Below are 12,712 nucleotides of genomic sequence, written 5' to 3'. Positions count from 1 at the left end.
TTCTTGAACTGTGTTCATTTGTAATACGTTTATTTTGTGTTTGACTTAACCAAGTCATGCCAGAAATTAAAATCAACAGTACCGGATATTAACAAACTGGTGAAGAAATGTCAGAAATCTTCATCGCGTAATAAAAATTAGTCATTATTTATTTACAAATGCACAAGAAAATCTTATTCCTTCATTTTTAACGACAATAACTGGAATCACTACCATAAATATCAAGCTAAATTCATATCATCCGATCATGGCCACAACACAAGAAGATACAATATTTCGCTCCCCCTCATTGAACGAAAATGTAAGACTGAAGCAGGTCTAAGGCACAGTTCTAATTACGGTCCAAGATTATATAATGATTTTATAATGAGGAATCCTATATTAAAATTATTAAACTATACATTATTCAAAAAACAAGTGCTTGAACTATTTCTAAAATTATAATCATGTAATTTCTATTCTTTATTTTTTTCTGTCACTTTAACAATGTTGTATTCTTAACTTAGTATGTTTATGTGTAGGCTATGGTACCGTTTCGTTTGTTTGTTTTTGTTTTTTTTTTTTCCTTATTCTTTTTAAACTTTGTGTAATTACATTTAACAGTTTTAATCAGATTATTATTATTATCATTATTATTATCGTTATTACTATTATTATTTTATTTATTATTATTATTTTATTATTATTTTTTCTTCTATCCAGTTTTCATTATTGGTCACACCCGACCTCAAGCATCTTGCTTTTTCGGGTGTGACCCAGGTACCTTGCATTTATACAATAATTTGTAATATGTAGACTATTTGACTATGAGATTTGTAATCAATTTCGAATTTTGAAGAATATTAATATACGAGTATTACAATAGTATTGTAAAGTCTTCGTTATTGTATGTAATTTTTGCTTGCAATAAAAAATTGTAATAATTACTTGTAATACTTATAATACTAACCTGAGATTCATTTCATATGAGACGAAAGCTATGCAATAATTATGTACTTAACATTAAGTAAGTAAAGATATTGTATTATGGATCATATGCGAAGAGTAAAAAGAAGGGAGAAAATAGGAAAGATTGGAGAATGCTGGTTTAGCAGTGGAATACCTGCCCTTGGGAAGAAAACTTGAATGAATGAGGAAGATAATAGTTCTAAATGTGTATTTCATAATTTCAATATCATTTGAGTTACTTGAACGAAAAAAAAAAAAAAAACACTATGTATTACTAATATAAAAAACCCGCTACTGATATAAGACAACAGACAATCTTTTATTATGTGAAATGATTCAATGTTTACTCCTGTTGTATTCAACGTGATGGAAGTGGGCAGAATCTACGAACTTCATCTGGGCTGTAAGTTTGATTCCTTGCTTATATTATTTTCGAAATTATCCTTTATCAATGTTCATCTTACCACAATATTTCTTTTCTCTCCACGGAAAAACAAAGAAATATAGGTTTTATCATTTGCTAGTTGCTCTACTCTTTCAGTCGTTTGCTTTTAGCCTTTAATAAATACGGCTATGTTAATATAAATTGGGAGCTAGTTGTGTACGTACGCCTTCTAACAAATTAAAGAACCTCAGATACATGCACTTGGTAGATTACACTATTGTTAGCAATAATAAAACAATGATTTCTCTACTTACACAAGTACGGCACGGCTAGCCCCCATTCTCCTGCGTACTCTCTGAAGTCTAGACGTCATATGACTGCCTGAAGTCAATCGTCTTTACATTTCCACTCGCTCGGACGACGCTCACTACCGATGCTCGTGTTCAGAATCACGGCAAATAAAACAGTGATTCAGTAATCATTAAATTAACATTATATTATATATTATATTTGTATGTATTATATATAAATTAAGAAGGATGAAAATAAGCACGCAAATTTATAAATGAACAATTAAATAAAAGCATGTTAAAAATTTAGATAGATAGATAGATAGATAGATAGATAGATAGATAGATAGATAGATAGATAGATAGATAGATAGATAGATAGATAGATAGATAGATAGATAGATAGATAGATAGATAGATAGATAGATAGATAGATAGATAGATAGATAGATAGATAGATAGATAGATAGATAAAGATAGATAGTTAGATAAGATAGATAAGATTAGATTTAGATAGATAGATAGATAGATAGATAGATAGATAGATAGATAGATAGATAGATAGATAGATAGATAGATAGATAGATAGATAGATAGATAGATAGATAGGTAGGTACGTAGGTAGGTAGGTAGGTAGGTAGGTAGGTAGACAGACAGACAGACAGACAGACAGACAGACAGACAGACAGACAGACAGACAGACAGACAGACAGACAGACAGACAGACAGACAGACAGACAGACAGACAGACAGATAGATAGATAGATAGATAGATAGATAGATAGATAGATAGATAGATAGATAGATAGATAGATAGATAGATAGATAGATAGAAAGGATTACGTGAAAAATAAAAAAATATGCAAATACCGGTAAATACATAAATACCTACATACATACCTAAATGAACATGTAATTACATAAAAATATATAACAAGAAAGCAGATGAATAAGTAGTGAATTAAGGACATTCACATAAATAATCAAGAAAAGTGATAAGTAGCCCACATAAAAATGTCTGCATGCAAAAAAAAAAAAGCTAGGCAATGGCGTATATAAATAAAAGTTAGTAAATAATAATTAAAATATATATGAATAAAGAAGTAATTATACACGGATGTAAAGTATACAATTACTTACTTACTGGCTAATAAGGAACCCGGAGGTTCATTGCCGCCCTCACATAAGCCCGCCATTGGTCCCTACCCTGAGCAAGATTAATCCATCCTCTATCATCATATCCCACCTCCCTCAAATCCATTTTAATATTATCTTCCCATCTACGTCTCGGCCTCCCTAAAGGTCTTTTTCCCTCCGGCCTCCCAACTAACACTCTATATGTATTTCTGGATTCGCCCATACGTGCTACATGCCCTGCCCATCTCAAACGTCTGGATTTAATGATCCTAATTATGTCAGGTGAAGAATACAATGCGTGCAGTTCTGTGTTGTTTAACTTTCTCCATTCTCCTGTAACTTCATCCCTCTTAGCCCCAAATATTTTCCTAAGCACCTTATTCTCAAATACCCTTAACCTATGTTCCTCTCTCAAAGTGAGAGTCCAAGTTTCACAACCATAAAGAACAACCGATAATATAATTGTTTTATAAATTCTAACTTTCAGACTTTTTGACAGCAGACTGGATGATAAAAGCTTCTCGACCTAATAATAACAGGCATTTCCCATATTTATTCTGCGTTTAATTTCCTCCCGAGTATCATTTATATTTGTTACTGTTACTCCAAGATATTTGAACATCTCCACCTCTTCAAAAGATAAATTTCCAATTTTTATATTTCCATTTCGTACAATATTCTCGTCACGAGACATAATCATACACTTTGTCTTTTCGGGATTTACTTCTAAACGTATCTCTTTACTTGCTTCCAGTAAAATTCCCGTGTTTTCCCTAATCGTTTGTGGATTTTCTCCTAAAATAATAATAATAAAATAATAATAATAATAATAATAATAATAATAATAATAATAATAATTATTATTATTATTATTTTGCTATAAAATATGTTTTGTATTTTTATACTCGTTGAGTGAAAAGAAAGGCCTTATGAACTAAACTCTGTCAGTAAATATAAATCAATTAAATAAGTGCATAAACAATTTTATCTATAGTTAGGATCTAAACAGTGGCACATCAGTGAATTAAATCTTTACCTCCATGACAACCAACACATTAGCGATCATAAAATTCATACATACATTAATTCATTTATATCTTCTTCACAAACAACACATTACAAAGAAAAAGCCTATAATTTAAAATTTAATTTAGGTACCAATAATGAAATTTAGATACCAGTAATGGATAAAATATTGTATAGCACACAAGAGTAAACGAAATTATGCGCTCTTGGAAATTATCACCCTCGAAGCTAAACTTCTCTACTCTCGCATAGGCTAAAATATAATTTTAATTTCTTATAGGCTACTAGAAATTACTGTAAATTGAAGGAAAAGTCATCGTAATATCAGTCCTATCACTATAATGCATAGTGAAGAGTCTGAGGTGAACAGTTTTGATTCACGAATAGAACATCAATTGGAGAACAAACAAGATGCAAGAGTTCCCTGATAGTATATACCTGTGGCACGCACCAAATATAACATCACGTCAAAATAATCTAATCTGGGCCGGAATACGGTCCGTACTAATTGAACACAATAAGTGAACCTTCTTGCCATAAGCTATTGGAGGAAAGTAGATAGCAGTTAATTATAGCATCGATGCATGTAAGAGAACAGGATCTTCAATCGCTTATAGCTGCGGGGTTTGCATGGAACAATTACGGCACACGAGCTTCATTTGTAAGGATATCGTAAAGTAATTCATGAAAGAACAACTTTACAACGCTGTGAAACACCGCCACCACGTGCTGAAAACAAGTTCTGACGAGTTATTATTTTAATGATGTCTCCAATTGGATACTTTAAAGTAAAAAGGTGCAAAGTACCAAAATCATAAAAAACGAAATTATTATGCAGAAAAGTGCAATGTGCCTAGGAGGATGATGTATGAAAGAGCTACATCCACTTGTGTTTCTTAAGCGAGATATTTAGATGTTACGTTGCCAGCACCATGCAGTTTCAGACGGTAAGCGCCCTATTGAGCTGCATCATAGAATGCAATGGATCTTCAACAGGTCATGTCTGTGCTCTAACTTACACACAGCGAAATGTTTTACAGATGTCAGCTTTCACGTTATAACTTTGGAGTTTGTGTATGTGACACAATGCAGTCTTACATGTGTATGTGGGATGATAGCATCGAGAGTAGAGGTGCCAATGAGATTGCCTCGTGTGTACTAAAACTGAAGAATATGGACATAACAAACAAGAAGAATCTGATAACTGTGCAGCTGAAAACAAAAATCGTGTAATGGTTTTCATGTGTTTCTTTTTAGTTGCCATTGGTTTATTTGAGCACATAGAACAACGTTTCCTTCTCAGCGGCCACAGTTTCTTGCAATGTGATTCTGATTTCGCTTTGATTGAAAAACAACAGAAAGCGACAAAAGCCTTCATTCCTAGTGACCTGCTTAAAATCGTACAAGACTCTAAAGTTGTAAAACCATTTCAGACCGTTTCGATGCTAGAGTCATATTTCCTTAATATGCAAGATGTTGCTGATCAACAAATTTCCATCAAGAACTTGAATATTTCTAAGGCATGTTGCATTCAGTATGATGTTAGTAAAGCAGGTAGTGTTTCTGTGAAATAGTCCCATGATAATGAAGCAGTGCATACCATTAAAGTGCTTAAAAAGGAAAAAAAAAAAAAAAAAAAACATGAAAGATGTGCAGTCAGCATTGTTTCAAGTTAAAGCATAAAATAGGGAAATTACTGAAGAAAAGAAGGGGGATCTACTAGCAATGACTCCCTATCTTACAAATGAGGAGCATAGGCAGTTCTACAGGCAGATCTGTGAGTAAAAATTGCTCCAGAATAGGAAAAAATAGGTATTGGACTTTGCACCATTCTACTGCAACTGTACCCATTACTTAACCCTTTTCACAATCTGTGTTATATAATTAAATATGGAGAAATAATGTCTTTACATACCGCTATTATTAATGAGTAAACACTGTACTATTGCTGTTTTCTATCAGTAAAAAAAAATATGACACAAATATGTGTACAATTATTCTTATAGCTACATTTTTTATCTTATCTCCAATGTTTCATTTTGGCACTTTGCACCCTTCTACTTTAAAGTATCCAATTGGTTTCAGGCAATCGGACTCAAACTCAATACAAATAAAACGCAACATATTTTACAAATTCTTTACTCTGTTAACTTTTTAGGAAAACTATGAATGAATGAATGAATTATTTCTAAAAACTGTATAAGAAATAATAACATTTGCAGCATATTAGGCCTAACTTTCGTATAAAACGTACAATGCGAAAATGGCACCTACATCACTTTCATATTTGGTACTATGTTCGCAGCTCGAGGTTGGTGATCCACACACCGCAGCGCATCAAAGTGGTGCACAAATACCACACGACTGAGCACTACGCCAAGGACTACGGCTATGGGGAGGATCACCACCACCACAAACCCAAAAAACGTCGGCGCACTAAGGGCCAAAAAGGACGCGGTCGGAGATGGCGCGGCAGAAAGCGGTACCTGCGAAAGGTAGGGCGCAGGACTCCTTTTGCAGGAGGTAAAAGTTACGGCATGTACAACTATGCTAGGAACTACCGCAACTGGACGCCTCAGCGACGCCCTCGGCGAAGGTACAGAGGCTCATACAGACCGCCTGCACCGTCTTATGAAGACAGTCGTGAGGATGAAGAAGCCAGCAACGAATCCCGTCCTTTCGAGAACGAGATTCATGCTATAGATTACTACGCGCAAAGGAACAGGGATTATAGAGACTGGAATCATGGAGATCACATCAACAGGAACTCTCAGCAGTATGATGACAGTGCCGCGGTTGGAAGCCACGTGCAAGGATACTCCACACTGCCAGATGAGTTCATCGACACCCAACATTCTGCAAGGCAAGATTTGCAACATGGTACTGGGCAAGACTTTAGAGTGAACAATCAACGTTTCGGTGGTGGGTTATCTACCTCTGTAAAGGGTCGACAGAATACGGGTGTCAGACAAGGTACGAGATTCAGCAATCAGAACTTTGGAGAAGGACTCGAGTTTCAGAATTCACAAAGTGAGCAAGAATTAAAGACTCATAACTTGAACTTTGGGAGCGGACACGAGTTTAGTAGAGGTTCATCAAACGGACAAAGTTTTAAGTTCAACAATCGCAACTTCGGGAACGTGAAAAATTTTCAGGGTTCATCAAGCGGTCAAGAATTTAAGAACAACAGGAATTTTGGAAATGTACAAGATTTTCAAAATTCATATACTGACGAATATCTGAAGTACTATAACCAGAATTTTGGACAAAGTACCTCATTCCAGAACCAGAATTTTGGAAGTAGACAGAAGTTTCAGAATTCAGCAGGAAGCCACAGAAATAATTTTGGGGAAGAACAAGATTCAAGATACTCCACCGAGAGGTCTGATTATGTACTTCCGAGCATTACGATTCCTCCGCTTTCAAACCGGCCTAACAGAGAGACAGGGCAGAGTACCGGAGTGGAAGGTACCTTCTCACGTCCTAGTCCTGACGATGTTTATTACAAAGCCTTCCGAGCATTCTCTTTTAGAAAGAATCCCACCCCACTTGGAAGTAGCAATGCAGGGAAGTCAAACAGTGATTTCAGTGGGAACCCAGTAGCACAGCATACTAATACTCAAGGAAGTCATCAACAGGTGAACCAGTGGTTCAATCAGAGGAAGGTTCCAGTCCAGGAACATGATATAGGCTTTCTTGAAGGTTTGGAGGATGTAAATGATGGAGCGGGGATATAAAAAGTATAAAAGCCTTACTAAACAGTTATTGGGCCTTGGTTAATGGTACTAACTAGGCCATAAAGTATCTTTACCTAAAGATAATTCTTTGGATAGTTCAGCTGTCAACACCAAAACTTAATCATTGTCACTGTTATCTACAGGACAGGACGAAGACATATTTTGATATAGTGGTAATTGTATTCATGGTTATTGGACAAGACCACAAGCATTTGTAAGCGCTCTTTGTGCTGCCATTATAAAGTGAATTGCGTGCCGATTGTAGACACTACTTGGCTAAGTCAGTTACACTCTCGGTCGCACCACACATTTCTATCCAGTGAACAATTCCGAATATTACACTTGTGGTGGTGGTTGCCGTACGTCATAGATCTACCTGAGTCATCATGTCCCGGGAGGCTCGGACTCTGTAGATCTCTGTGTCGTGTAGAATTCACCACCACTGCCATCTACCAATAGCGGATAATATCCACTACGACGAATGGCCGATTCGGCGCTGCACAAACACAAGTAGGTGCCCATTTTTTTAAACGGAGATAAGGAGAAAGGGAATTATGGAGAGTGTTGATGAAATGGAGAGAGGAAAGCCACAGAACTGTCTAGCAAAAAAATAATCACAACGTTGGTTTTGTTTATCAAAAAAACGACATTTTCGATCTGATCTTGTAAGAATTATATATCATCTACCCATCTGTTTCTTGAGCTACATAAATGTGTAAGATACAAAAATATATAGTCTAATTTCACTGTGAAAGTTGCTTTCTATTTGAAAATTCTTTTTTTTTTTCAGTTATTAATAGCTTGAAATTAACTTTGAAAAAAAAAGGAGTTCTTTATATAATAGATTCATGAGAGAAAAGTGTAGCAGCGTTAAATTTTAGTTAGCACATAAAATACAAGCAAATAGCAAAGTAAAATTTCTGTGAACTCGCTGCAATATAAAAGAAAACTAAAGTCTTTTATCTTGCTTTCTCAATACCTCTAACCAGAAAGATACCGGTAATTAAATGTAATAGTTCGACAGCATACAGGTTCAACCTCTAATAAAAGCTTCCTATCCTACCATGAAAACAGAAAATTACAAGCATCTTCGTAAATTTAAGATTTCTTCTTATTTTATCCCCATTTCTAAATTTATTTACTTATAAATATTCATAGTATTAACATATGATATGCACCACTAGTTCCCGTTATTTCGCACAATAATTTCTCCAAGATTCCTAAGGGCTAAGAAAATGATGACAGTCTGTGGACAATTTAAGTATAACTAAGCATAATGCTGTTTAACTGTGAATAAAACAGCTACGATACATCCCATAGACAGAAGATATTTGGGTTTCCCACACTTTAATGTCTTCGACACATGTTTGAGAAAATTATTGGTTTAGCAAGAAATGAAAAAAGGTCTTCCTAAAAAAGATTTAGCAGTCAAGTTCCTGAAAACAAGTATGCACATCGAGTTTTAAAAATCTGATTCTATTTTTATTTAAAGCTCATGCGTAGGACTAACAGAATTAATTATTATATTTATGAAAACTTTGAGTAGGGTCATTGCTTCCTCATTGAACATAGAAAAAATAATATCTTGTGATTAAGTAGAAATAAAACCGGTTTCGAAAACTACACATTATGTGTTTTCAGAATCACTGATAGATACACATTTATTAATAGTCGTAGTACTCCGTACCTCCGTCTGTCTGTCTGTCTGTGTGATCACTTTTTCTAAAATTCGCATTTTTTTCATACTTCAAGGGAACTGTGTAGTGTGGATGACTTAAAATTAGGTTTTCGGCTTTTTGGTTTTAAAAATCGACATCTTCTGTAGATTAAAACATATCGATGTATATAGTTAAGAGTATTTTTCGGCCTTCAATTGTCTTTAAATAGGTCGCGCGTCCATTTAAATGTCAGGTAAGAAACTTTAAATCGGTATGTCTTTGTTTAATATTTTTACAAATATATATCTCTTTTCTAAAAAATGTTAAAGATACAGTTCTCAAACTTCGTATACATCTCTTAAGTACTGCAGCACATCTATGTGCAAGTTTCTATTAACGTAATAAAAATATTTATTCAGATATGAGTTAATTAGGACGTAAAATTTTAGTTTTAATATTCACACGGTAAATATTAATTTGTTACTGAAACTACTCCGACTAAATACTCGTACATCAAACACTATCAGCAAATGTAGTAACTATGGGAGAACGTGTGTACACGATACTGATTCTGAACCTTTGATAGTTCTTAGAGAAAAGGACGCATATCGACGACCCAGTTCAAAAGGGAAACAACTCAAAATTTAAAGTTTTGAGAAACCTGAATTTTAAATATTACTTTATGATACGCGTAAGTAATCACTTAGTGATTCAAGACGGCGCTCATTCCATCGGATCCCGGCCACTTAGTCACTCGTAATGAGTGCACCTCTGTATTGTGTTGGACATTGTGCCACTGTCACTCTGTGCATGAGAATAGGCCGCCTAAAGAAGCGTTATCAGACAGAGACTAAACGGAGCGGAGCGCTCCACTAGACTGGTCGCGTGCTCCGGTGTTTTCACAAACATAAGCAAGTTCAAGCTCCGATCTAGCACCACAACCGGTTTTGGAGCTTACAACTCTGACACTACTGGCCTAAAGGAAAACAGAGATGTAGAACTTAAATTAAGAGGGATTCGATCCGGCATCGGAACTGGAACCCGGTACGGCTTAGTGGATGAAGCGTCAGGACGTAGAGCTGAAAACCCGGGTTCGAGTCCCGGTGCCGGAGAGAATTTTTCTCTCTTCTACCCATCCTTCATAATACTGAATTTTAAAGTTTTACGTTGCTGTGAAAAATTAAAGGATCGTTGAAATTACTCGAAATTCTGTTAATGATATTTTTTATATACTATAAGTTTCAAATTAGAGTATGTTAATTGGATTTTTCACAGCAACACGAAGTTTTCAAAGTTAGTTTTCTCAAAACTTTAAATTCTGAGTTGCTTCCCTTTTGAACTAGGTGTCGACATATTCATTCTTAACATTATACTGAATTTTTCATATTATTTTCTTAATCTATTGTAGCCACTAGAAACTTAAACACTTTTTTTTTTAACTATGTGAAGCTAAACCATCTCAAACAGAATCCAAAACTCACATTTTCACAAAATGGATAGATGGCGTATAGAGACTGTGCGATGGTAACTTCTTGCACTATGCTATGGCAGTCCTATTGAGTGATGTACCAATTGTTTTAGAATGGTGTCAGAGTGCTCGAAATGCTGTTGATGTGCAATATAATATATTTCCAATACAAATTTAGCAATCGAGCGCTTTGAAATTGCTAACCTGTATGTCCTAACGACGTAAAGCTAAAAACAAAAGCTTTAGGCCTATTTGTTTTGAACGCCTTGGTTACTGAGATATGATCAAAATATTTTGAGTTAAAGAAAATGTCGTAATGCTGGCTGGTAGTGTTCTGCCCAAGGGCAGATCTTTCACTGCAAATCCAACTTAATCCAATCTTTCCTATTTCCTGCCATCCTCTTTGTCTCCTCATATGATCGATATAACTTAATGTCGTTAATCATCTAATATCTTCCTCTACTCCGAACTCTTTCGTTCACCGTTCCTTCCAGTCCATCCTTCACTAGGCAGTTTCTTCTCAGCCAGTGACCCAGTCAGTTCTTTTGTCTCTTCATGATCAGTTTCAGCATAATTTTCTTTTCACCCACTCTTTTCAACACAGCTACCGTTTCTTATTGTCTCTGTCCATTTCACAAGCTCAATTCGTCTCCATATATAGCCTACATTTCAAATGCTTTTAGCCGTTTCTCTTCACTTCGTCGTAATGTCCATATTTCTGCTCTATAAAATCCCACACTCCATACAAAGTACTTCACTATTCTCTTCCTTAGTTCTTTTTCCAGAGGTTCGAAGAAGATGCTCCTTTTGACATTATGATATGCAGCAAAAATTATGGTGCAATACTCAGCTTCTGAGCTTCTCGTGATTCTTACAAATGGAGTAGAAAAAAGTCGTTGGTATCTACAGGTTCTCAATTGTCACTTCTCTGCAATTGTTTAAAACCAAAGTATTGAATATTTTTTCTCAGTGTAATAGCAATATTTCGAGGGAAATATGTCTAGAGACAGTTCTGCAAACGTAGGGAAGTTTTTATGTTTCCAACTATACTACCAGTGATTCATAACGTGTTATAGTAAAACACAGGTACCTTAACAGAAGTGAATATATTTCTTTACACATAATAAAGAAAAACGAGGCCATTTTCACCAAACTAGGCTGAATTAAGTACTTAAAGTGAAGTGCATTATTTGTGTCAATAAGTTATCCGCTGTCTATAGATTTCACGTGTTTATTTACATACCCTACTGTTGTTCCACTTCGCTGTTAAGAAAGTTTGTTGTTTATTCTTGTATCGCTTACTAATTAACTCTGAAGTGTATTTATTTTTTAAAGCAGAACAGTGAATGTTAGTGTTCAATCTAGTCTTTACCTAATGTAAGATTTGTATCCACTACCTTTTGTTTGAAATAAAAGACCTGTTATCTCCAAGCAACCAGTTACTTCCTTCAGGGCTAGAAACTTCCATTCATGGTCGCTTTACAGACGCTGAAAAGTGGGTCCCGAGGAAAGTGCTGCATCACAGGTGAGTTCACGGACAATTGGTTCGGTTAAGTGGGACAGATTTAGATTAATATCTTGATAGATTGAATATGCGTCAATAACCCACCCGACAAAGAGATGCTCGCAAAAGGAGCTCATTTCAAGACAGATTCAAAAGCTTATCGCTTATGTTTATATTTTTACTAGTAGCTTGTACAGCAAGTGCTGCAAACTAAGTAAATTAGATGTTCAAATAAGAATTTTTCAGATTTATTTTCAATGAAGAATACCAGACATTATGAAAGTTATTTGCTTCCGTAACGATGAAACGTACTCCCTCTGAATGTGTTTTTATGCCAAATACTTTTTCTTGAACCTATTCACTTTCAGGTTTTGAGTTTCAACGCAAAAACGCAAATAACAATGTCAGAACGATCAGTAGGTTTTTCATGTGAGACTAAATAATAGCTAATTCAGGTCATTGTGAACTGTATGCGAAAGTTAAAAAAAATGTCAGGTTTGCTATGCTTTCGAACAATAAACATAGCATTTTGGCATAGCTGCTGCATGGAGAGCTTGAA

At 35.1% G+C, this 12,712-nt stretch overlaps 1 protein-coding gene across 1 annotated transcript in view; it reads left to right on the top strand.

Annotated features, from left to right (window-relative positions):
* The window catches only part of LOC138714936 (uncharacterized), a 32,266-nt gene extending 20,186 nt beyond the window's left edge, over positions 1-12,080 (top strand). The window contains exon 3 of the mRNA XM_069847265.1: positions 6,092-12,080. Within this exon, the coding sequence (XP_069703366.1) occupies positions 6,092-7,523 (1,432 nt within the window). The 3' untranslated portion in view covers positions 7,524-12,080. The remainder of the gene's footprint in view (positions 1-6,091) is intronic.
* The last annotated feature ends 632 nt before the right edge of the window (positions 12,081-12,712 follow it).

The sequence above is a fragment of the Periplaneta americana genome, chromosome 1 (genome assembly GCF_040183065.1).
Source record: "Periplaneta americana isolate PAMFEO1 chromosome 1, P.americana_PAMFEO1_priV1, whole genome shotgun sequence".
Lineage (NCBI taxonomy): Eukaryota > Metazoa > Arthropoda > Insecta > Blattodea > Blattidae > Periplaneta > Periplaneta americana.
This window is presented reverse-complemented; position numbering and strand designations above follow the sequence as displayed.